The sequence below is a fragment of the Aptenodytes forsteri genome, unplaced genomic scaffold (genome assembly GCF_000699145.1).
Source record: "Aptenodytes forsteri isolate BGI_AS27 unplaced genomic scaffold, ASM69914v1 Scaffold33, whole genome shotgun sequence".
Classification (NCBI taxonomy): Eukaryota; Metazoa; Chordata; class Aves; order Sphenisciformes; family Spheniscidae; genus Aptenodytes; species Aptenodytes forsteri.
In genome coordinates this window covers 7,545,100-7,570,895 of record NW_008795037.1, presented here as the reverse complement: position 1 = coordinate 7,570,895, position 25,796 = coordinate 7,545,100, and the positions used below count along the sequence as shown (strand labels likewise).

At 44.6% G+C, this 25,796-nt stretch overlaps 1 protein-coding gene across 1 annotated transcript in view; it reads left to right on the top strand.

The window, feature by feature from the left end:
* Window positions 1-24,236, top strand: part of AMFR (autocrine motility factor receptor) — a 28,921-nt gene extending 4,685 nt beyond the window's left edge. The window contains exons 4-13 of the mRNA XM_009276761.2: window positions 3,686-3,726; window positions 4,537-4,669; window positions 5,234-5,367; window positions 7,271-7,381; window positions 10,396-10,586; window positions 12,535-12,638; window positions 14,863-14,997; window positions 16,047-16,130; window positions 20,936-21,120; window positions 22,623-24,236. Of these exons, the coding sequence (XP_009275036.1) occupies window positions 3,686-3,726; window positions 4,537-4,669; window positions 5,234-5,367; window positions 7,271-7,381; window positions 10,396-10,586; window positions 12,535-12,638; window positions 14,863-14,997; window positions 16,047-16,130; window positions 20,936-21,120; window positions 22,623-22,773 (1,269 nt within the window). The 3' untranslated portion in view covers window positions 22,774-24,236. The remainder of the gene's footprint in view (window positions 1-3,685; window positions 3,727-4,536; window positions 4,670-5,233; window positions 5,368-7,270; window positions 7,382-10,395; window positions 10,587-12,534; window positions 12,639-14,862; window positions 14,998-16,046; window positions 16,131-20,935; window positions 21,121-22,622) is intronic.
* The last annotated feature ends 1,560 nt before the right edge of the window (window positions 24,237-25,796 follow it).

Sequence of the window (25,796 nt, the reverse complement as noted above, 5' to 3'; positions counted from 1 at the left end):
CTCTGCCTGAGGAAGTGATAATCTTAAACAAAGGGGAGGTAACCAGTGTAATTGCAAGTAAGTTGTGTTAGCACATCCTTAGTTCAGATAACAAGTAGCATGTATGGTTTATTTTTCTTCTCCTATCTTGAATTCATACCTGGAGTTAGCGAGGAGGAAAGAAAACAGTCAGCTGATAGTAGGAGAATATGATGCTGGTCACACCACAGTTCAGTTATTTAATAAGTCTGTTTACTTTTCCCGAAATACGTGACTATGCAAGGCCAGAGTTGTAATTACACGGTGGAAGGGTACGGAAGATTTGTCACTGTCTCTAATAGGTGGGGTCTTGTTGGTGTCGTGTCTCTTATCTTGGCTTGGCAGAAGGATCAGACTCGTACCAGTGTGGGGTAGGTTTATCAGGGAGTGTTACAGTGCCGAAGTGTTGCCGCCTCAGCGCTGCACCATGTGGTGGTGTACGTGTTTTGGGTTGCAGGATGGGGCTCAGCTGTTCGTTTCAGTGGGAGCTGTTCTGTCTGCTTATTAACAAAGGAGTGGCTCAGCCAGCATAAGTGTATGGTCCTCAGCCAAGCCATGGATCCACGCAGCTTGCTGTGCTGCTGGTGGGCAGCGGAGGAGGTTTGTGGGGAACGTACAGGAAAGGGTCTCCTACCCTCGCTTGCAGCAGCTGGCGTTTGAGGACGTTCCTGAGCCGAGGGTTGCACAAGCCTGTTGGGTTTGATAGCCTCAGATGGGCTCTGGAAAGTTGTCCGATCGTTTGTTGAACTCATACTTTGGCCTCCGCAATATCCAAAGGCAACAAATTCCACATTTAACTCGGCTTTGTGTACACAAAAGAGCTCTTTTGAATCTTCTGCCTGATAATGTCCCTGGCTATCGTCTAATACATTTATGGTGAAAAACCACAAAGAATCATTCCCTGTTTACTCTTGTTCACACCATTTGTTATTTTATAGACCTTTCTCCCGTTCCCCTTCTGACTTTTCTTCCAAGCAAAAGAATTCTAGCCTGTTTAATCTTTCCTCATATGAGATTGTCTAATATCTTGCCCTTTCCTGAACCTTTTAAATATGCCCTATATGGGTTGGGTGACCATGAGTAGTTTCCTTGACTTTAATACCCAGCACTCCTGTAAGTGGAATAAAACATTTAGGTTTCTTTCTGTACAGGTACTAGCAGTGACACCTCGTGGCAGTCCTCGGGCTCTCAGCGAAAAGCATTAAATCTTGCAGACTAAAATGTTTTCCTGGTGGTGGCTTGTGTGATGCTGTTCGAGAGGGACACTGTGTGTATTCCATTAGTGTGTATTTAATTACATTAAGTTACATTAAGCTATTCATCTCTCTCCTGACTCTGCAAACATTGATTTAGCTTGATGCCTCAGGGTTTTCAGTAAAGCAATATGGATGTTTTTCTCGGATTTTAGCTAGGCTTCCCCTTGTTCTGTATTGTTAGTCAGCATTTTCTTTCCGGTAAAGGATGGATGTGAAATGTACAAATGCCCAGAGAAGGTTGAATAAGGACAGTCTGTATTTTTGAGTAAACGTTAAGGTTTTTTGCCTTTATGAATGGTATTCGAGAATTATAGTTTAGCAAGTAATGTCCAGTCTATATTTGCACCTTTTTTGTTGTAAAAAGGAATTACTCTGTTCCTATAGCAGCCGTCCTCTGATCCTGTTTCATCCATCTCAGCTGAGGCCGTATAACGATAGTGATATTCAAATCTTATTATCTGTAAGGTACAATGCTGGTATATTTTCCTGTATAGCTGCTTATGCCGCATCCATTATCTTAGTGTTTGAGTGCCTTCCAGTCGTGTGCTAATCTGCGTGACTAGTATCTGCCAGTATCACGGAGTCCCTGGGGGAGAAGTGTGTGTGTAGCGGAGCAGAGCGAGAGCTCTTGAGGTGTCGGTACTGAAAATGTCCTGCTGTACATTTAGAACCTCAGATTACGGAGTTGTGTAACTTGTGATGCAATGTTGTACTTTCTGCAAAGTGTTTCTCGTGAAATGTGTTTCTGGAAACAGTGGAGGAAGCAGAGGCCAGCACCTTGACCAAATCTGCACTAGCTTGTCCTTTTAATTTTGATGCTCTTGCTGCCTCAGCACTAACCAGTATAAATCATGTCTTGGCAACGTTAACTTCTTAAAAGTTGTGAAGATTAGACTCTTCAGATTTCTACCTGACAGAGGTCTTCGTTATCGGAGACTTTATGCCATGTGTACTGGTTTTGACACAAGTTTGTGCTCGATGGCATATCCCTCCAGTAGCTCAGGTAATCGTTCTGCTTCCCCAACTGGCATGGTTAGAATTTGGACACATTTGGACATACTTACTTTTTCTCTGTGGTCTGCTCAAAGTTTCTCCATAGCCAAAAACCTCGTGTGAACAAGGGGTAGTCTCTTTCTGGTACCCGCATGCGGGGTAACAGGAGACAGAAGAGAGTCTCCTAACGTGCCTCGCAGGAGCAGCTACCGTGCTAATCTAACTTTTTTATGAAAGATGTTTGTGATGAGGACAGAACACCATGCTAGATGACTTGCTGTTACCTTCTTGGGTTTTTTTGTGTTATTTGAATGATGAGTGCGTCTTATCCTGAAGCCCTTATTTGGATAAAAGATTGCACTGGTGTTTAAATAGTCACAGGAACACTTACTTTGAAGCCAGCTAGTAAACAGTTGGCAGATATGTTGGATATTACGAAGGATTCAGTATGCATCGAAGCATTTTAAGAATGCTTTTTACAAATGGAAAAAATTATTCAAACCAACTGTTTTATTGCTGTATTGGGAAGTTAGTTGTTTTGATAGTTCTTCTGTACTGTTTTTAGTACTTATGCTGAAGGCATGCCATCAGACCAGTCTTACAGGAATGGTCTCAGTTGCTCATTATAAATCCCCTGCATCTTGGTGTCAGTTGGCCCCTGCTAACTACAGGGTAGCGTGGACAATCTCTGAAGGGGGTTCGTCCTGTCCCATTTTCTTTCACTGGGAGGATACAACGAAGGGACTGACAGGTGAGAGAGAGGTGATGGGGCCACGTTTCTTAGATGATAAGAGCCCGTGGAAATGTGGTTAGGTATTCTGGAAACAGACCTTGTCTTTACGCTTCTGATCTGCTTATGCTTTCTGATATACTCAGTTTTTTTTCTCTGTACTTAGCCTAGAGAGGTAAGTATGATTAAAGAGAGAAGTTACTTTTGCAGTGTTCACATCTCAGCAAAGGAGAAGAATTATTTGAAAGTGCTTCCATGGTTCTTCCTCAAATTCCTGCTACTATTTGGTTCTTCAGATTTTTCTTGAGCAGTGGGATGAGGAGAGGTGTGCTACCTCCACCTGAAGGTAGTTGGTGGGATTGTGGTCTCAACACTCACCGAGTGATAAGAATCGAAAAAGATAGTATGTCCTGTGTAGTGGGGGAAAAAGTGAGACTTAACAACAGTGATGCTAGTGGCTGCTCCGTGAGCATTGCGTGTCCGAGAACAATTTCTTCCATATTTATGTATAAGCTTCATGTTTGTCACAGGTATATTGTGCACAGAGTCATCTATAGTGACTGTTGGTTCACGGGAACTTGTTAAGCTGCAATAAATGCACTTTGTGTTATAGCCCTTTAGCTTCTGCCTCCGTACCACTGTCCCTGCCAGAATGTTGTTAACATACCTTCCCCCCCCTCTTTTGCAGTCTCTGCTTGTGACAGTCAGAACTGCTCATGTGATTTTACGGTAAGTAGCTTACGTTTTGCAGGATGGTTGTTCCAGAAGGTAGTGCATATAGCATGTTGATTTAGGAGGTGTATGTAATTACCTTACTGAATTGCAAATGCATGTTTGGAGATGGGCAAAGGTGGTTAACTTTAGTCTGTACTATTTTTAAGCATGAATTGTGCAATGCATGGATAGCTTTAGAGGGTGCTAATAGCTTGAGGCATGGATTAAAATGGATTGGTGCTGCTGTATGAGGGTTGATATATGCTACTTAATGTCATCCTACTGGGTTTCTTTTAAGATCTTAATCTCTAGAACTTTTGCTTTGAAAAAGTAGCATGCCTGTGTATCTGTAATGCACATGTGTATGCATATGTAGGACATGATGTGCAGCACAGAACCTCTCTGTCCAGGTCACTATTGGCATTTCAGGTCTGTGACCAAGCTGTAATGCCTCACCTGAGAAACACCTCGTGCTGAAAAATGTGGGTCTGCAGTTACTCTAATCCCAAGATTGGCTTTTGGTACATGCAAGAGTTTTTAGCAAATGCTACACCTTCTCTGTCAGCTGGTGGTATCTGTAATGCCAGTGTGGGCTAAGCGTTGATTGCTTTTTGCCTTTTTAAAATGTTGCTGTTTGAAACCAGGAACATTAAAAAAAAAAAAAGTCCCTCAAGAAAGAGGGACCCACACAGTGTGGGCGCGGGGCTTAGGAAAGGCAAAGAATCCATATCCAAACTTGTTTGAAAAATGGATAAAATCGTTTGAATGCTAGAGATGCTATTTAACAAAAAAGATAGAATAATGTTAATTTCCCTGCTCTTGCAGATACGTAATTCATCTCTGGGATCTCAACCATGAAGGAACGTGGGAGGGCAAAGGCACTTACGTCTACTACACAGATTTTGTCATGGAGCTAACCTTGCTTTCACTGGACTTGATGCATCATATTCACATGCTGGTATGAAATACTGGACATAATGTTGAGCAGATAGACTGGCCTTAAAATAAAGGCTACTGGGTATACATATTTTATGTATTTTTTTGCTTTGCTTATTTTAGGAACCAAATATTACAGAGAAGTTATTTAAATAAAGAGGAAAATATAGTGTGGGGGGTTCTGGCATTCTTTCCTCCTGTGTAATTGGAGTCCTCACAAATAACTTTGTTATGGAGTATTAACTACTGTGTAATTATCTGTTTAATAGGTGTTTAATTAGCTTTGTTATTGAGTAATATCAGACTGAATTATTTTCATTGGCAGCAGGGGACGTTAAGCTGAACAGGACTGAATACAGTTTATCCTCATTATAAATGCTGTGCTGCTCAAGTTGTATCTGAAGATGTAAGGCGTAGTAATACCTGTGAACGTGTGTGGTTAGTCCGAACAGTCTCAACAAAAGCAAAATTCTCCAGTGCTGGTTTCTTGATTTCTTTTTCTCTTAAGACCTGATGCAGTTTCTTGTGGTGGCCTCTCGTTTCCCGTGGTGTTTGTTTCTAATCACCGTTCTGTTTTTTTCCAAAGCTGTTTGGCAATATCTGGTTGTCAATGGCGAGCCTGGTGATTTTTATGCAGCTGCGCTACCTGTTTCATGAGGTTCAACGAAGAATTCGGCGGCACAAGAACTACCTGCGTGTGGTCGGAAACATGGAAGCTAGGTGAGCCTTTTTTTTGCTCTGGGATCTTGATGTGGATCTCGGAGAGAGGATCCTGATAAAGAAGTTGGGATTCTTTTATGTTCCTTTGATACACGATGGCATGGTGTAAGCCGGAGAGATGCAATCTTGCAAATCTGGCTCTTAAGTCTTTACACTTAGAGTATGTTTTTACCCATTTTATTTGTTACTGGGGATACCCTGTAACAAGATAAAACCCTTTCTGGTTTTAACAGATATGTAGGATTGACTTTTGTAATAGCAGTATTACTGGTAACGTATTACTGGCAACAAGTGAACTCCCCTGTCCAGTATTTCTTCTCCTGTATTCTCTTGTATATTACCCTGGTGGGGTGACATAGAGTATGTTTTTACCCATTTTATTTGTTACTGGGGATACCCTGTAACAAGATAAAACCCTTTCTGGTTTTAACAGATATGTAGGATTGACTTTTGTAATAGCAGTATTACTGGTAACGTATTACTGGCAACAAGTGAACTCCCCTGTCCAGTATTTCTTCTCCTGTATTCCTTTGTATATTACCCTGGTGGGGTGACATAAACTCTGCAGAGCTCTGCCTGTTTCAGTTGTGAAATATTGGCTTCGGCTGTGATAGAAATAAATGCTCTCAATTTCATTAGGCCATACTATTCAGTTACTGCCTGAGATGAAACCAAGTATTAATTAAAACCTGCTCAGCTCTAAGTATGTATTTATTAAACCTGAAGCCAAGTCTAAACAGACTCTATACTTGTAGGCGAGCTGAGAGCACCTTGGGATTACTTTGGTCCATCCCCCTGTAGTGAGGCAATATAGAGAAATTGAGAGGCCTGCTAAAACCTAGTGTTGTGCCAGATACGACTGCATTTCTGACCCAATGTTTTCGTAACTCAGCTATGTCCTTAATAATTTTAAGAGCAACAGGGAGTTTTACTCTTTCTGTACATTGCTGTACCATTTTCATTGTGGACTTCAGTGGGTTTGACTAGCTCTGATGCCTGCTGCTGTAGTCCAGATGGAGAAGACTGACTTCTCTAGAAATTCCCGAGGTTTTCTTTGTGAAAAGTCATTTACTGGCTGTAATATCAGGTTGAGCTGCATGATAAAATTCATCTACAATGCATTGTTTGTTCTCAGTAAGATGCAGCCACTAAACCCCTTTAAGCTGCTCACAAAGCTGTTTGAGGTGCAAGTGTCTCAGACTTCTTGTCTGAGTGACTTGATGTGTTTTTGTCATTCTGATTGTTCTGGAAGAACCACATTCTAGCTTCCTTCTGAAGCTGCCAATGGCAGCGAGCTCCCTGCATTTGTGTAGTTGTTTTTCAGGTATATTCCACAGCAGCAGTACTGTGAAATGTTGTTATACTGCTCATCTCTATATTGTCCGTGTTTGGGTACTATGTAGTAGCTGCTTGCATGGCACTGTAGTTTAAAAAAAGAAAAAAAAAAATCAAAGACAAATGGGGGTTGGCAAAATCTGAGGCCAAAATTAGTCAGGCCATAGATGCTTATGATCCCAAGAAGACATCTTGATGGGTACAGCTATTAAAACTCATTTAGAAAAATGACATAAGCCAAATCCATACAGGTTATAATTTAAGGTTCTCAACCTAATGATCATACTTCTTGGAAGATAGTAAGTCAAAGCTTTTTGAACCTAGGATGGATGCAGAGACGTGGAAAAAAAATGTGCCTGTAAGAAGTCATGGGAGGGATGTGTGTGTGCATCTTCCTTCGCGGTGTGAGTTTGAGTTATGCTAAAGATAGGAAACCTGCTGGCACACCTCTCCCAAGGAAAAGTTAACGTGGAGGATGAGGTTTCCTCGGTGCGGGATTCTCTAGGCAGGAGGCCATGCTGAGCTGGTGTAATCATTACTTCTGTCTCTTCCTTTTTCTTCCTTGTAGGTTTGCAGTTGCGACGCCAGAGGAGCTAGCAGTCAATAATGATGACTGTGCCATTTGCTGGGACTCCATGCAATCTGCACGTAAACTCCCTTGCGGCCATCTCTTCCACAAGTATGTTTCTGGGGCTGGAGAGGGTGCACCTGGTGGTAGAAAGGAAGGGATATATAGGCATGGCTGAAAGTTACAGCAGGATGACAAGTGACGAACTATCAGCAAAGCTGTGAATGCTTACTGCCTGAGTCATCTTGGTCTGCTTCTAATAACAAAGTTCAAGTCGGGTTCAGTCATCTTCATGTCTGAGTTGTTTCACCTGGTGCATTCTTTTTCCCCTGAAACCAAGAGTCTGCATCTTGTCAGCTAAGGGGTAGGTCGTGTTGAGTTGTGGTATCTCAGTTGCGAGTCTGTACCCTGCCTTGCTGTGTAACCGCTTGGTAAAGCACACTCTTTTCCCCCTTACTTTATCCTATGCATCACCTCTTCCATGAGGGTGTGTTGATTTTCAAGTGAGGAAGAAAAATTGGAGTTAGATCCTTAAGTACCTTTCAGATACCAACTTTAAAGAGAAAACGGGGAATACTTTTATATAGTGCATCCTTGCATGGTGATGAGTCCTCCAGGACAGTTGTGGAGGCCGAGTCTGATTATATGATTTCATGGGGGGATGAGTCCATCAGGGCTGTAAAAGAGGTTAACCAAATTAGCTGAAGAGGTCCCTAAGCAGCTGGTAGTTGGAACTAGGAGGCTCTTGGCCAAAGGATCTCTCTATATACTGTTTCTTACGCTCACTCAGTAGCGACTAGTAGCAGCTGCTTGTGGAGACAGTGTGCTGAGCTAGATGTGACTTTTCTTAGATCTTTTGTAGCAGTGCTTACGTTTTTATGCTTGTGCTTAAAAATGAAAGGAGATACGGGGATTGAATCAGGAGTTTCTGAAGTGCCATGTGATTAACGTGCATGGTCAGTTAAACTGTCCCTGTGGTGTCATATGAGCAAGTTACTTTCTGCAAATAGCTTTTTACTTTTCTGGTAACTGTCAAACCAGAGGTTATAATCTGTGTGCTAATTTGTTGTCATTTATGACAAACCTTGCCATAAATATTTATCTGTGTTCCAAGAAGTCTCTAATGAGATAATGTGCCTCTGTAGCAGAAACTCCTCTTCTAATGCTACTGAATCGTATAAATATTTAATCACCTACTGAGCACTTGACAAGCCCAGGGTCTTCTCTTCAGAAAGTTGATTTCTCTGTATCTAAAAGGATCCTTTTGTGGTTTTTTTTCTGAAGCTAAGTTACACTTACCTCCTCGGTGCATTTAGGGAGGGAACATGTTACAGTGGATGATGTACACTTGCACATAAGACCAGATGTAATTAATAACCCTATTTACAACCTAAGAATGGTTTCTCTCCTCACCTCCTGGTGATTTTTCCAACAGGCTAAACATTGTGTCCATTCTCAATTACCTGGGATTTTTTTTCATAGCCATTTATTTGGAGTAGAAGAGCAGATGGCAGGGAAGATTCACGTTGCTGAGATCAGCTCTGTGCCTAAATATTAAGGAAGCTTAATGGGAGTAGGTGTCTGAATCTTTTAGGCTCTGTTAAAACTCTCCTTTATCTTTTAGGAAGCGGGCAATTTCAAAAGAGATGTTGCCAACCTTGGCCTGTTGTTAGTCTTCCTTCTACTGAGGTGCTTTAGGTGACCTGAGCCCTTCTGCCTGTGCAGTACAAAATGGGTATAACCACGGCTGGCTTGCTGCAGGCCTTTAGGGCTTGGTGCTGATGCAGGCTGAAAGGGGTTCGTGTCCGTTCCAGCACCTCAGTGGTTGAGCCGTTGAGGAGCAGCAGCGTGGTGGTAGCTTGCGTCACTCCGGGTGGTTCACAAGTGACCTTTTGAGTACAACTCTAGCAGAGGTTTGAGCTTGCTGTGTGCAGGGTGGTTTTGCTATAGTAATGGAGGTGAAGCTGGACAGCATCAGCAGTGCTAACGTGCTGGCTGTGCCGATGGCCGAGGTGGTGGAAGATGGTAGATTTTTATTGTACTTTGGTTGTTTCTGGGAAACCCATCACTGTAATTTCTGAACACTGCGTATCCCTCCATTTAAATATGATGGAAAACACTTTGGCAATATGTCTGTATGCTACAGCTTCAGGAATTGTGCAGAGTCCTTGTATCCTTGACTTTGCTGTAGTCCTGCAATTAGGACGTTTTCCTTGCTCTGTCAGCCCAAACCTGTGATCTGTGCCTTTACTCCATTTGCAAATACACAATTAGGGAAACAGGTTTACTTGACTTTTTTTGTACGTCTCTCTCTTTCTAAAGTGTTTTGAGAGCTCCTGGTGGAAAAAAACCCACCCTGCAAGCATGAAGTACATTTTGTAGTATTGTGTTCAGTTCTGTGAAATTCAGTTCTTCCATACTGAAAATTAGGTTTAACGTGCCAGCAAATACTGCAATTGGGTCATATCAGTCTGAATCAAAAAGTAGGCACAGCTCTGAGTATTTAAACCTGCGTTTCAAACACTTCTCACTTTCTGCAAGACAGCAAATGCTCAGAATTAAGTAAACATTGTAACGGCACAGCACTGGTTAGTATTAATAAATGTGTTCAGAGAGTTCCCAGAGCGGTGCTCACTTTGGTGGTGATTCGGATATTGGTATTTTTGAAAAGATACTCGAAAAACTTTGGAGGTGCCATTGCCACATCACACTGGCAGAACTGTGGTGAAAATGTGTCAGTATATTTTAAATATATGGTTGGTTTTTGTCCTTTTTCAGTTGGGGATGGTGAGACAAGAGAAATGCTTTGTTTCCCCTTCCAGGCAAAACTTGCTTGTTCTGAGCTAGAGGGACAACGAACTTGGAGAGTGTTTTAAGTCTGTGATAAATCTGCATGCTTGTTTATAAAAAGCAACACTTGAGTATTTTCAGCTGAAAGATATAAGAGCCCTATGCCAGAGTCATCAGGAGCTCATCAAGCTTACCTCACAAATTATCTCTGAGCAGTCCATGTGCATTTGTCGATGTTCTGTACAGAATATGCTACAGCTGCTTGATGTACTCGTGATACTGACGTCTTGGAAAAACACTGCAAGCTCACCATAATATTACTGTTTTCCTGTCAGCTCATGCCTGCGGTCCTGGCTGGAACAAGATACGTCTTGCCCCACCTGCAGAATGTCTCTTAATATCACTGACAGCCATCATGTGAGGGAGGATCACCAAAGGGAGAATCTGGATGAGAACCTGGTCCCCGTGGCAGTAGCAGAAGGCAGACCACGCTTGAACCAGCACAATCACTTCTTCCACTTTGACGGTGAGCTAAGCAGATTTGACATCTGAGGCTGTTGCCCAAATAAACGAAGGGAACAGCCTTCTGTAGAAGGGAATTCTGTCCATGTTTCAATTGAAATTTAAACTGTGCCTCTACTTGCGTTTGTCAAACGCATATCTATTTCTTACAGTTCTTTTGCAAGAGCTCAGATAAGTGTCTCTGAGGTTGTCCAGAGCTACAGAGTTTTCTTGAAAGATTTTGTACAACTGCTTCCTTTTCCTTGATTTGTTGTGGTTAGCAGCTTTAATGCTGGCATTTAGTCATCGCATGCCATGTTGACCAACAGAATGGAAAATTCATGTGTCTTATTTTGTTACCAGGTGGCTGGTTGATCAGTGACAGTCAGAGGGGGAAAAAATTACGTGGTGCAGTCTAACAGTTCATCTTTCCCCTATCCCTAGCTAATGTGAGGTTGTCAAAAGCCCATTTGCCACTCAAGTTGCAAGAAACTTGCAATGCTTGATTAGGTGCAGAAGTCTGCAGAAGCTTATTCTTAGAAGGAATCATGTAACCGGAACAGTTTCACATGTGTGTTTTTCAGTGGTGTGTTATAAGTACTCACAAAGCAGATGTGATTTCAGACCATGATGAGTTCTGTGTGTGCAGACAAACTTGTTCTGAAAGAGACAATTTCTGTTGCTTATCTTCCAGATTTTTTTTTTTATAGTTTTGGTATCGGTGTGTGCTTGCCTTCCACAGTTTCCCAGGTTTTTGATGGCAGTCTTGTTGCATCTCAGTAGGTTTCACTAGTGCAAATACTCAGCTTTGGGCTCTGTCTTTGTGGAGTTCCCATAATGCAGCTGAGATGCTGCAAACTTACATAGTGACCCGTTCTTCGTCTGCTGGTTTTGCAATCTTTGGAGACTGTGGGAGGAGGATAATGGGCAGAGAAGGGTCAGACATTTCTAGGTACACTGAGACTGGCTCATAGCTTCTTGCATGGCTCCCACTTTTGAGGTGCTTTAGGTCTCCAAAGGCCATTTATATTTAGAATACCACGCTGTTTTTTGATAGCTGTCCTCCCCAGTGCTCTCCTGTGGCTTGGACACCCGCAAAATTACTGTGGAGACAGGAGGAGAAGTGGCATAGAGCAAACCCTGTGTGTGTTTAAATGGAAATGCCGAAGGAGGAGGGAGCCAGCCATGTGCCCTGCTCTGTTGAGCCCAAGCACACAATTGCGGCAGTCACTTTGTTTGGTTACTCTGTGTCCCTTTGTAGTAATATTTTCTCAGTGATGCTAGCCACGTATAGCTGACCCATTTTGGGACCAGATTCAGCCTGTTTAGAAGCTGGCCTGTTTTTAGTAAAATTGCTGGAGTTATTCATGTATTCCAGAACTGAATTTGGCTCTGGATTATTTTAATTTTCCCTTTAATGGGAACATTAAAACCAGAAAACAAGGATGTGTTGCTTTCTTGATGCTCTTCGGGCCCTCAGATTGTTGGGCGAGTATGACACCAGAAAACAAGGATGTGTTGCTTTCTTGATGCTCTTCTGGCCCTCAGATTGTTGGGCAAGTATGACAGTGTGTTTGAAGAGAGTATCGGCAGTTACTAATTTACTGCAGCCATCTCCATGTTTGGGAGACCTTAAGGATGGATTGCACTGCAGAACTCCCCATATGTACCTTGTGGAAATACAAAGACTTATGTGAAATACACGTAGAAAGGATGTGTTGCTTTCTTGATGCTCTTCTGGCCCTCAGATTGTTGGGCAAGTATGACAGTGTGTTTGAAGAGAGTATCGGCAGTTACTAATTTACTGCAGCCATCTCCATGTTTGGGAGACCTTAAGGATGGATTGCACTGCAGAACTCCCCATATGTACCTTGTGGAAATACAAAGACTTATGTGAAATACACGTAGAAGTACTTCACCTGCTGAGAACCTCATATTCTTGCTTGACTTTCTTGGTGATTTCTTATTCTTAGGCTCTCGAATTGCCAGCTGGCTGCCCAGTTTTTCAGTAGAAGTGATGCATACTACAAACATCCTCGGTATCGCACAAGCCAGCAACTCCCAGCTTAATGCTATGGTAAGACTGCTTTAACAGTTTGCACCTCAGCCTTCCTATTTGTGTTAAGGGACGGGGAAGAGGTACATGTAGATGAAGAACATAAGGGGGAAGGAAGTCAAAAGAGTGTTTAGATGCTACGTGAAAGCTTTTTTTTTTTGAGTGAGAGAAGCTTTATTTTACTGAAGTCAAGGCTGTATGTTGGTTCAAATGTGCAAACATAAAAGAACAGGTCTGGAGGTAGGTAAATGAGGGAGAAAAATTACATGTACTTTCTGTGTAGATAGGCAGACTTTTTCTCAGCTTGCTTAGTGCAACTTCTTTAGCTTTTTTTCAGTACTTATCTTCACTCTCAACTCGCAGTAGCGAAGGGTGTGAGTCTGTAACCAGAGAATTTAGCTGTTGGTCAAGTGGTAACTGATCAAACCCATTCTATAGCTTGTGATTTTTTTTTTTTTTAGTATTTATTTTTAATAGCACTAAGCTCCAAGAGAGCTGTTTCTGTGTGAGTGTCTTGTCAGTGTGAGACGGGGCTCCCTGTAGCACAGTCAACTCTTGCTGATTAATGATGACAGGAGTCTTGAGGATGAAATCCCAGGTTTGTTGACTTCATACGTAAACACTCTAATGTAGTACGAAAAGAGAAGGATATGGCCTCATGAAACACACTTAGCTCATTTAGTTTGAGAAGTGCTGTTTCCTTTGACTCCTTAAAGCTACTGTGTGCTATAGCATGTTAATGAATGTTCAGTGAGGTATCCCATCAAAGTGATGAAATTTTCTGAATGTGAGATCTCTCCCTTAGCCTTCACTGCTGTTTAAGCCTCAACAGGATAAGGCCACAATTTTTAGGGGGTTTGAGGCAGGGAGCAGTAGGGTGCTGGCAGACGATTTACTAGTTAAATATGCAGGAAATCTCCATCTAAGGTCAGTTTAGTTTTTCTTTTACTGGACACAGTGACAGAAATGGGCTTCTGTTAAGGATGAGTAATGATTTCTTAGCATTGTGTAGTATTAAAAGTACAGTAGCAACTTACATTAAAATGCCTACTTTAGTGGAAAGGTCCAGGTTAGCAAACTATTAAAGTGTTACACATTTTTTAATAGAAAATAAGTGAAATTCTCCTTTGTGTTACTGAATAAAAACCTAGGGAAGTATTTCGAGGGAAAGGCCAGAGGCTGAAATGCTAAATCAGTTGTTTTGGTCACAAGTTAATAGAATGGAGAGTTAAGGTTTGCTGTAGTTGCTTGCGTTTGAACTCGCTGTCAGCTGGTGCATAGTTTTTGCTCTGCTCCCAAAACTCCTTCCACTCTTCTTTTCTTACTGTTGTTGTTCTCATTCCTTTCCCCCCCCCAAACTTTCAGCATTAGTTAAAATATAGATTTTAATATTTAAGTGTAGCTGTTGGACTCTAAAAGCATCTTATTTGTCTGCCCTCTTACTTTTATCTATTTAATTTAGATATTATTTAAGTAACTTGAAATTCAATAATAACAGTTCCGACAACTCAGTTTAACTTACTTGAGCTTTCAGACCCTATTAAACTGGTTTGTAGGCAGGGTGGCTGGAGAGAGTAGGTTATTAAAACTTACTCCACTTGTCCTCACCAGTACCATTTTGGAACCCATCTGGGACAAATAATAACAGTTCCGACAACTCAGTTTAACTTGATTGAGCTTTCAGACCCTATTAAACTGGTTTGTAGGCAGGGTGGCTGGAGAAGGTTATTAAACTGGTTTGTAGGCAGGGTGGCTGGAAGTAGGTTATTATTAAAACTTACTCCACTTGTCCTCACCAGTACCATTTTGGAACCCATCTGGGACAAAGAAAAATTTTCTTTTTTTTTTTTTTTTTTCCCAGTGTTGATGTAACTTTCAGTCACTCATGTGAGTTTTGTATAGATCTTTATTAAAAAGGCTGTCATAAAAAGAGGGTTGGGAAGCTTTTGAAGCCTTTGTGCATCTACAAGCACTGTTCAGGAACCTAAATTTTAAGGACCATGTGGTGTGTCTATAGGAGTTGCAGTTTTGCTGTTGGCTTCAATGGAGTCAAAATATTGGCCCTGTAAGCCAATGCCTGCATTCGTTTTCTTTCTCTGGTTTTTCTTTCTGCGTGTGGGTTATCATATCATAAACAGCATCTTTGAGCTGTTCTTTTCTTTTTTTTATCTCTTTCTGCTGAGATACTTACCAGCTAACTTTTATGTACTGCTGATACTGACTGTATAAACCTTGTTTTCTCCAGGCCCATCAGATTCAGGAGATGTTCCCTCAGGTTCCTTATCACTTAGTTCTACAGGATCTGCAGCTAACCCGTTCCGTTGAGATCACCACTGACAACATCTTAGAAGGGCGCATCCAGGTACCTTTCCCCACGCAGGTAAGTCGTAAGACGCTGCACCTAAAATGACCGACTTTCTTATTTACCACAGAACTGAGCCTGTTAATAATGAGTGAGGGGAGTTGAGGTACGTTGAAGCACTGGTGGATCCAGCTTAGCTTAATGCAGTATTATTCTTCAGATTTTACCTATGTGAAGATGTTGCAGTCGGAAGCACCAAACCAGTTTTGGCAGTCTAGTCTATGTTACATCTCCACGTTGCAACATCTGACTCAATTGGAATGTGTGTCATTGAGGTATACGCATCTGTCCCTTGCTGTGGCCCTTAGAAGAAGGCCTTTGAACGTATTAGGATGGGTCTCAGGTGTGCTTTAGCCTTATCCATTTGTAATACGGGGTATTTTCTTTAGAAGGAAAGTCAGAGTCTATCACCCATGCCCTATAGCTTGCCCCTTATTGATGTGATTGGACTGCAGGATGCATGAAGTGCTCGCCTATACAGTCTCAAACACCTTATATAGTGCCAAATTCTAGTAAAAAAACCTTGGGATTTGTTTTTTCTTTGTGTAAATCTCTGTAAATGCAGTATATTCAGTTATGTACCAAAAATATATTGAAAATGTCCTAGCTAGACTAGAGACAAATATTTGCTCAGTTAAAGCAGCTCTTCTCGGCCGCTCTTGTGCAGAGCCTTTAGAACATTTCCAGTTGATTTCTCTGCTGACAGATAATTGAATTGTACCACTTAGGAAGGTTTTCTGCAAAGAAAGTAGTCGGCAAAATGATGCCTTGTTCTTAATTAGTGATAGCAGATTTCAGTAAAGCAGTCTGGGGACAATGTTTCTGTTAATAAGAATATTGAATTCTGGTTCTGTGCACATCAGATAGTACTGTTATCTGGAGTCTGCGTGTGGGGAAGCACAGAGAATTCTCTTTCAACACAGTGCATTCTGTTTATTGCTAGCATAACCTGTTTCTAAATTGAACATAACACATGACGTTGCAGAGGGCAGAGTTTGAATGTGTTCAGAGAACTCATTTTTGTTTTGCCATTTCACTGTATTAAACCCATGATGTTTGCATTTCAGCGTGCAGATAGCATTAGACCTGCATTGAACAGTTCTGTGGAACGGCACAGTACTGATCAGGAGGACACTGAAACTGTCACCCAGGTAATTTGGCATAAAAATGGGCAAAAAGCACAATTAGAAGCTGCATGGACAGATAAGTGCATTTGGTTCCATACCAGGTCAGGCTGGTGGCAGCCCCCCCTTGCATTTCACGCCAGAACTAAAGCTGTCAGGCAACTGAAGTGAGACTTCAGCATGGTGCTCCTGTAAAGAATTATCTCTGTGCTTTTCTTTTTCCTCCTTGAAGGAAAATGCTCTCAAGTGATAGAAAGAACAGAAAAAGTTGATGTGTCTGTTCACGTCTGGTCAGGCCCACACCCATCTGTGGAATATGAAGAGCAGGATGCTTTGCTCTTCCCCTTCCTCTTCCTGTTCCCATTCTGTACTTCTCCAGACACTTCCCTTAAAATTAGTAGTATTTATCTTCTGGGTATAAGAATCCTTTTGTGTTCTGGAGGAAGCACTTGGAGACATGGGGAGCTTCAGCGTGAATGGAGTGGGATACAAACAGGACCAAGAGATAACAGCCCTTTTACATATAAAGCACAATAATGGGTTTTGCTGTTCTTCACTAAGGGCTTTATTAAGCAGCATGTACTAGCTGAAATGTGGCAGGAAGAAAAAAAATTAGCCTGCGAATAGAATAAGGCCTCATTCCACTTTTGTTTTCCCTGACTGTAGTAGCAAAACCGTGAGGGTTTCTGTTTTATCAACCTCCCTTTCTGCTGGCTTAGAAAGAGAGTGAATTTGTGAGGTGTGTGACTTTCTGGCTCTGCAGCCTTGAATGACCTAAATACCCAACCTGTTACTCACCTGAAATTGAACTGTGGCAGTTCCCTCATTAGCAGGTTGCAAGACAGAAAAAACTTGCCTTTGGTTTGATACTGCAGCTGAGGCTGAAGGAGAGGTGGTGGGGATCGGTACGGCTGTGTGGTAAGGGCCTGGGGCAGGAGGTGCCGAACTGCAGGAATGAAAATCTTGATCTGGGTCTAGCAACTCTTTTGTTACTTTTTGGGTTAACTTGAAGGTTTTGGTGGCATTTTCCCTGTTCTTTGTGAGTAAAACCTTACTTTCTACAAATGGTATCTAACTAGTTTTCCTTAGCTTGGTACTGGCTTCAAATCCCGCTTTGAATGATTGTGTTGCTGTTCACCTTCCTTCCTTCCCGCCCGGTGCTACCCGTGTCTCTGTCCTTCCTTCTACAGAACTTGAAAAACCTGGGAGTGGTGTTCATACGTCATGTCACTGAGCACGTGCTCTCTAATAGCGACGTCTTCTTGCTTTGAATTACAGCTAAGCGCTTTGCTCAAACGATGTGTTTTAGTTGGAGCGAATGGCGGTTTGGGTGGAGAATGTATTTTTGTTTTGTAGAATAGCACAGCGACAGCCTGGAGATACGTGACCAGTCGCGGATCTCCCGCAGCTGAGAGGGGCTGCCGGTGGCTGTGTGTGTGGGATGAACTGGTGGCCTCTGCGCAGGTTTTCCTGCGCAGATATCCACAGTAATTATCCACAGATACTTACTTGCCAAATGGGATTCATAGGCCCAGGCTGAAGTGGGAGACTGAGACTGCCGTGCACTGAGAGAAGCCTGCTGCTGGGTAGCCGTGGAAGCTCCGGTTGCTGCTGTTCTCCTCCTGCCTCGTAAATGCTTTGTGCATTTAGTGTTAACCTAGGCCGGCTTCAAACAAGCTGATCGCTCTTGTTACGTAGCCACGGAGATCTAGCTAGGAGTCAAGCTTGCTTACCTCCTTGCTATTGATAGTATTTCTGTTGTGGAGAGAAGACTTGGGAGCCTAGGGGTGTCCTTCCTCCAGGAAACTCCCGTCGCTTTTGTGTCTCTTTGATTTTGATTTCAGTTTTTAACTGAGTACGTGGCGTATTGTAGACGTTGTCTGTCTCCTTGCCAGAAGAATATGTTGCTGTAGGCTGTCAAACTCTTGTCGGTGTGGAAAGGTCTAGCAGCAAACAAGCTACTTCAGCAGGTTGCGCTTGATTTTTAAGAAGCTTTTTAAATGCAGGTGGGAAGGGACATAAGAAGCCATCATCATCTTCTCTGGGTGAGACTTGAATTTCCAAATACTGGATAGATGTAACCTCACACTTTATGACACAGTCCCTGAGAGAAACCATGGCAACTCTAGTTGCTTGGTGCTGCAGCCTCAGAGTAAGTTTTACAAGCTTTCCATCTCTTTTCTTCTTTTTTTAAATCAACATACCCACTGAGCATCTTTGTAGATCTCCAACGGCAAGTGGCAGACCCATTGGAGTTTTGTTTGTTGGAAGTAACGCTTCTTAGGGGAGCTAACATGCTCAAATAAAAGCACCCTTCTTCATGAGTAGCGTTGGTTTTCCTCTGTGCTATATGTCATATTATGACTTAATTCTATCTCGAATTCAAAGGTCTTAGGATAGAGATAATGACTGATTTCCCCCCACACACACACAATGTAGCTTATGGTTTTGGGGTGTCAGTGCTGACACAACGGAAGGGTAGTTGAGAGACATCTCTGAGCACCATCATGGTATAAATCGTGTTAAAGGTGTGTGAGATAACGCTCTAAACATGGACAGCGTCTAACAGTCCTGGCCCCTACGCTCAGTAAGGTGCTGTGCGCATCCTCTTCTCCAGTTGTGCGTTGAAATGCTAATGCTCCCAGCAGTGCGCGTAATGCTCTACACCCTCGCTCTCCATCCCTATCCTATTTGCCCTCCCTCCCCTCTTCTCTGACTCTGCTGTTACTCCCTTCGAGAACAGACCCCTGAGCAGCTATAGCTGCTTTCTGCAAGCTTGTATTTTCATGTGCTAAAATGTATTTAAAGATTATCCTTTAACATTGTTTGTGTGTTTGTTTATCTGTTTCTGCAATCCTGGGTGGAGATTGGGTAGGACTGCTCAGACCTAACTAGTAAGCTGTTGTTACAAAGCTGAAGGTTGCCTGGTGCAGCTCTTGCTCCCCCCCGCCGCACCGAGAATCCAGTTTATTGTCATTGCTTAAGTCCTTGGTGACGCTAGAGACACTTCTGAGGCATCCCATGGCTTTCATGAAACTAATTCTTTTTTTCTTGCAGCCTGAAGGGGGGGTAGTTTCTGTAGCATACAGGTTTCTGCATCTGAGATCTGCTGTCATACTGAGGCTTGTCATAACCTTTACTGCAATTAGTTTTGATATTTTTGTCTCTAAAACCGCCTCGGTAACCACTCTTGCGCTGAGATATAGGAACGGGCTCTGGGTATTGATTTTTGCATCTTTGTAACATTATGGGGGGGAAAAAAAAAGCTTAGGTGAGCTAGCTTGCATCTTCTGATACAAACGGCCCCGGGGGGTGGGGGGGGGAGTTATCTTGTCTGAACATCAACCCGAATGAGTGCCCTCCTCGCTGCTTTACCCAGCAGAGCTTCCCTTTTCCCTGTCCGCCTGCGTGGTAATGGGAAGCAGCAGTCAGGTTGCTCCGTACCTGTTCTTCTGGGTCTGCCGAGGTTGTCCTGGCCCTGGGTAAAATCCGTGAGATCGTTCTGTGGAGCGCTCGCTTCCTCCTCTCGGATGTGGCATTGCTTTGAGGCAGCCCAACGGTACCCCAGCGCGTTATCCCAGCGCGTTAGTGTGTGAGGTACGGGGAGCCCTTCCCCAGCACACTGGAATTTACGGGTTTTGCTGAAATAGGCTGAAGATGGGCTTGTGTTTGAGGTTGCAGTGTTCGTACTGCTCTGGCTTGGGCCCTGGCTTTCCCGCTTGGTTCACCTAGTTGATGGGAAGTGACATTTGTCTTGGTTTTTGCTCTCTGAAGGCGTTGCGTCGGGGAGATGGCGTTACCGGTACGTCTCCAGGGCTTTGGAATGACTCAGCTTGTTTTGCACATCAGCTGCTGAAACCTGCGCGTTGCACGCTGTAACGCTGCCGAGTCCGGGCTGTTGGGACCTGGGCAGCGGTCCCCCTGCCGTGCCCGCGCCACTGGCTCTCGAGGCTCCTGCGGCCCAAACTAGGCGGTAGGAGCTGATTTGGCTAATACCTCTCCGATGCATCCTACTTGTTTGAGTAATCCTCTGGGATACCAAATGATGGCTAAACCCTTAAGCTCAAACCCATAAGCAATTGAGGTGATTTGTTTCTTGACGCGACTATGCTTAGTGACATCTTGCTTTTCCATCGCGGAGCTGATCTGATGGTATCCGACAGGATGTCATCAGGATACGCTGTTTCACCTATGCTCGTTCACCAGCGTCATCACTTATCAGCTCAATTTCCACGTTAGTGTTGTCGGGCGGCTGTCAAGGGTGAAGAGGTACTATGTGCGGGGCTGGCAGCTTCCTTCATTGATGCGCCGTGCTTGGGACAGTTGCCAGCCTTGCTCCGGCAGCCCGAATACAGGATAATTTGGGTGCTGCAGAACCCGGTGAACTGAAGCCTCATAAATTCCCTTCTCAAGCACACGTCCTCTTTGCAAATATATTTGCTACTCTTTCCTCGGTATATGGATTTCAGCTTTTGAAACTCTTTACTGTTGCACTGCTTGTCAAGTCAGCTGCAAAATCTGACTATTTCAGATGCCCCATTTTCATAGAGCATTAATTGTGAGTAATTAATGTGTGAGATTACTTTCAAACATGGCATAAAAGATACAGCGTTCTAGAATACAGGCTCTTTGAAGTTGTTTTGAAATAGCTCTGTTCTGTATTTTAGCTGGGGTTTTCAAAGGAGCCCAAGGGAATTGGGTACAGCAGGTGAGAGTCTAGTTTCTTCCAATGCCTCAGAAGATGACGGTTCTTTGTAGCTTGTTGATTTGATGCAAAGAAGCCCTGTTAGCAAATTTTGCAAAGACTTACGACTCTTTTCCTTTTCTCTTAGACTGAGAGAGTGCCACTTGAGCTCAACTCAAGACTGGAAGAAATGGTGGAATTCAGCGAAATGGAAGCGGAGCCTAGTGAAGCAGAAGATTTTGAGGCCAGGGGAAGTCGCTTTTCAAAGTCAGCTGATGAAAGGCAGCGTATGTTGGTTCAGCGGAAGGAGGACTTGTTGCAGCAAGCTCGAAAGTATGTTCCTTCCTAAAACACCAGCCTGGCCACTCGGTTGTAGTCCCCCAGAATGGGTTTCAAATGAATTATGGCCACTGAGAGCCTGGGTTGATGCAAAAAGTAGTAAGAGGAACGAATGCAGCTGCTACGGCAGGCTCAGGATGCTGTTTAAGACAACCGGCGCTGATAAACCCAACTCTAAAGTAGCGTCACGTGTCCCAACGTGTACACAGCTTCCTAAGCGGTTGTTCCAAAGCTCTTTGAAATCAGGGGATGATTTCTCCAGCTTCAGTGGGCGTTAGTTTGAGCCTATAATAAGCGGGAACACATTACTTGTGCCGAGTCCTCTAGTAATCTTCGGCTTGCCTCCTGGCATAAGTGTCAGCCCACGCTGCGTGTGCTGTCGCAGCTGAAATTACTGTCGGGCACCGCTCTTCCCAAATACAGAGCCAGCGCCTTACGCACGAAGCAGCACAAGGGTTGACAGGTGGCCACTGACCACTAAAGCACGCCAGAAGACCAGCAAGTCAACACCCCTGAAGAGAGAGTGACGAACTTTGTTTCTTTCAGCCCCACTAGTAATAGGCATCATAGGCAGAATTGTAAATTTTTTCACCTGCGTTCCAGTCGTGTCGGTGAACTTTGCTAGCACCCGGTTGCTGATTAAAGAGAGAAGGAAAAGTGCCTTAGTGGTGTAGAGAAAACTCTTCAGCGTTTGTAACAAATGGTGTCCCTTCCTTCGTGTCACAGGGAGACCGCTGAAGGGGTCTACAAAAACTACATTAGTTACGCGTCCTGCGGTGTTATCAGGCTACCCACCATTTTTCCCGCCCTGAAATGCCTTCATAGAAATAACTGGGGCTATGACACCTTTTAAGAGTTCGTCTGTAACGAGGCTTGCTCCTAGAATAATTTTTCCTTTATGTTTGCAAAATGTCATTTACGGAGACAAAGTATTTTTGACTTACCGGTTCCCTTCCTGTGTTGAAGAGCTGTGGAATTGCAAACTACTATATTTTGTCACTAAGTGTAGAAATTCATTGGGATGTCAACTCTGGCAGCTGCTTCCTTGTGCTTTTGCCTTACCTTACGCTTCGCGGCCCTAGTGCCCCCTCTGCCAAAGGCTTACTCATCATCGGGGCGTGACTTCTTGTGGTGGGCACTGCCAGCTTCTTAGAAGTGGTGGAGTAACGGGGACAGAGAGATTCGGTGCCTGACCTGCGGTCTCAGTGAATTGCTCCGAGTTAAGAGTGGAGCCCCCGCCTTTAGAACTGGCTCCCTCCCATGGGCCCGAGGATCTTGCACAAAAGCGAAGAGCTTCTGCAAAGTCTCCTGTAGGTTATACAGGCTTTTTTTTTTTTTTTTGAGTACATAGCTTGTGTGTGCTTTTATCAAGGTATTTTCCTGCTTTCAGCGTGCCTTGCACCCTCCGTTACTTTGTGGACGTACTGGTGAAGTATTTTCCAGAGCCAAAATGAGGTGGGCTCTGCTCACCCGTCTTTTCCTTTTTCCTCTTGCAGGCGTTATTTAAACAAAACCTCCGATGAGGAGTTGACCACAGAGAAGCCTTCTCCCCCGCCTGAGGGAGCATCTGCCGATCCCGTCACCCTGCGTCGCAGGACGCTCGCAGCCGCCGCCGAACGGAGACTTCAGATGCAGCAAAACTCTTAGCGCTCGTTGCCCCTCCTTCCTCCTCCTCGTGAGCAATGTTGAATAAATACATTAAATAAAAAAAAAAACACCCTGCGCTTTCTGTACCAGCAGGAAGGTGTCTCTTCAGAGTTGAGCTAGCTGTGCTGCCGAGTGAGCTGGCTGCCTCTCTGCTGTATAAAGCATGTGGTCTAATAATGTTTGGACAGCTGACAAATTAACCTTTTTTGTAATATTTTCTATGTGACGTTGATCCCTTCCACAAACAAAAGGCAATTTCTAAACCACGGGCATGATTTCTGCAGCTAGCGTGAGGTATTAGGCTGGCTGCACGGCAGAGACTGGGGAAAGCGTGTTCCGAATTAGCAGCTTGTGGGTGCAGGTCGCGGAGGGCGCTGGCATGTTCGGCTCGAGATCAGGGACTGTTATTCCAAGAGGGAAGAAAGCTTAGAAATTTGCAGCGAACCCAGCGTTAGATGAGCAGGCGCCCACTCTTCAGTCCCTGTTCGTGTCGACAGCGAAGGGCGTTACGTAGGCCGGCTGGAAGGGCTGGGGTGGCGTCGCTGGAAAGTCAGTTCTTAGACTGGATGGAAACTGCCTGGCTACGTAACGCAGAAAAAAACCAAATTCATGAATTGCGCAGCGAAGCACCAATTCGCATCGATTCCAGCATAAAATAGTTTGTTTACCGTTGCTGGGCCCTTCTGCCCTGGCAGATGCCTGGCGCCGTTCGCTCCCCAGGGCTGCGTTATTTTTCCTTTGCCTTTTATGGCCAGAAACAAGCGAGAGACTGAGGGGAATCAAGTGAAGAAGAGGGGGCGCGAGGCGAGGTTACAGCCCCCGCAGTTCAGTGTTACCATAAGCCAAGGGAGTACGATAGAAAAACCTGCCTGTTCTGGACTCCAGAGCAACGCGGACGGGACTTCACGGAGAGCGCTCCGGTATCTTGCTTTTTATTTCCTTTTTTTTTTTTTTTTTAACCCCACAGCTTCACCGTGAGTTTATGCAGAAAGACTGGGGGAATTGGGGCAGCTGGACCTTGGGCTGGCTGCAGCCCGACCCGCTGACCTCCGGTTTTTCTAAAGAACTTTTGACACGAGATCCACTTGGAGCCGCCGACGCTAGCTTGCATAGTTGTATTTTACATGGCAGTGACTTAATTTTTAAACTTCTGAAGAGTGAGTTCTGGCATCACTGTCCTTTAGAAGGAGCCCAGTATTATCTAGAATTGTTGGTAACTTTTTTTACTGTTGGTTTTTAGGACATTTGAAGGTGAATTTAATGAGAGGAGTTGCATCGATGTTTAGGTGAAAATAATTTATTTCAATAAAACTCTTTGGGGAGCCTTACCTTGCAATGCTATTAGTAAACTTCCAAGAATTTTTTTGAGATCTTTGGTTTTGCTCAGAGCACAGCTGTTTTGTTTTTATTGTTAAAAAAAATAAAACAAAAATAAAATCTTGGTCAGTGTTGGAACTTGTTTGGAAATGTCTGTGACTTCTGCCGTTCCTGGCGCGTGCTCGGTTTGTAAATGTAGCACCTGCACTTCGGTCCCCTTCGGCTCCCCCTTTCTGTCGCGGTGAAGGGGGGCACAGCCGCCCACCGCCGGGCTCAGGAACGGTTTCCCAAGCCTCGGGTTGCAGAGCTGTAACTGCTACTGGAATTCGGTTGTGCCGTGAACATGGAAACGGAAGAGAAACAGCGTCTCGAGGGGCTGTAAAAATAAAGTGGGGTTTTGAACTGTCTGGCAGCAGACGGAAGGGATGAGAGCTGTTGTACGCATGAACGGTGCGGAGTTTGGGTCTTTATTCGAGCGGCAGAGTCGAGGTACCTCTGGGAGTGCAGTCGGGAGGGGAGAAAACAGCGCAGAAAGCCTCCCCGGGGGGTCCGGGTTTCCTTGAGTTCCTCCTCCTCGCTGCATTTCTGGGAGATTTTGTACCTGATGATGCAAAATGACCCCAGCTTCATCTCGGCAGAGGGGATGCCTGCAGCCAGGACAGGTTTTGACCTAGCTTTGGGCTTGCAAGATCTCCACCACCTTGGCATGTCCTCTCCCAGCCTGCCCACCTTCCCGGGGAGGGAGAGCTGTGCCCTGGAGGGGTTTCCTTCCCCCTCCTCAAACACGGAAGGTGAAGAGCCTCCAGTTCCCCGGGGATTAGCTGGGCAGCAGTGGTGCACAAACCACCTCCGCCTGCTTCTGGTGCTCCGTGAGCTGTGCAGCGTCTTGGCCACCCCAAATTTCACCACTAAAAAAAAAAAAAAACATTAAAAAAAATCAATCCCTGATTTCTTATGTTCGTGCTGGCCCGGAAAGGTGCTGATAAAGCAGCTCTTCTTGGCCACCCCCCCTCTCTCTGCATGCTGAGGGACCCTGCTGTGGAATCCGGTCCTTCGCCCAGCAGCAGATCCGTGGGGAGGGAGAAGATGCCGTGAGCCTGTCCTGGATCAACCCCCCTTGCCCAAGATCCTGCAATTGCTCAGGCTGCAATAGAGATGAGAGAAGGGGCTGCCCGGCTTGCGTGGGTGGAGGGAGGCTCCTGGAACTAAACCTGGGAGGGGTGGGGATGTTTCAGAGACTCTCGGGCTATTCTTTCCGGCTTTCTCTCCCCCTCTTGTTGGGTTCCTGACCTTTTCCCGGCAGCTCTTCCCTTTGCTCCCTGGGGAGCGGGCCCTGGCCAGCCGCTGGATGGCATCCTCGCCCGCGGCGGCGTCGCAAAATGACCCGCTTCAGCAACGAAGGGCTGGTTTGTGCGGAGGAGCACGCGGAGCAGCGGTGGCCTCTCGGCTGGCTCCGCTTCCCTGGAAAGGGCGGCCATCCGAGGAGAAGCCTGACTGACTTCCCCGGTGCCAACACGAGCTACTTCTGGATCGCCGTAAACAGCAGGAGCTTGAAGAAACCACCCTGGCCAGGAGGTGCTGCTGCGTGAAGGAGCAGCTTTTCCAACCCGGTTCCCTTGCGCGGGCCGGGTGTGTGTGACGTTCGAGGGGCGGCCTGCAGTAAAGCCGAGGTGGGGGGGTCCTGGCTGCTTGGGTGACCTTCCCTA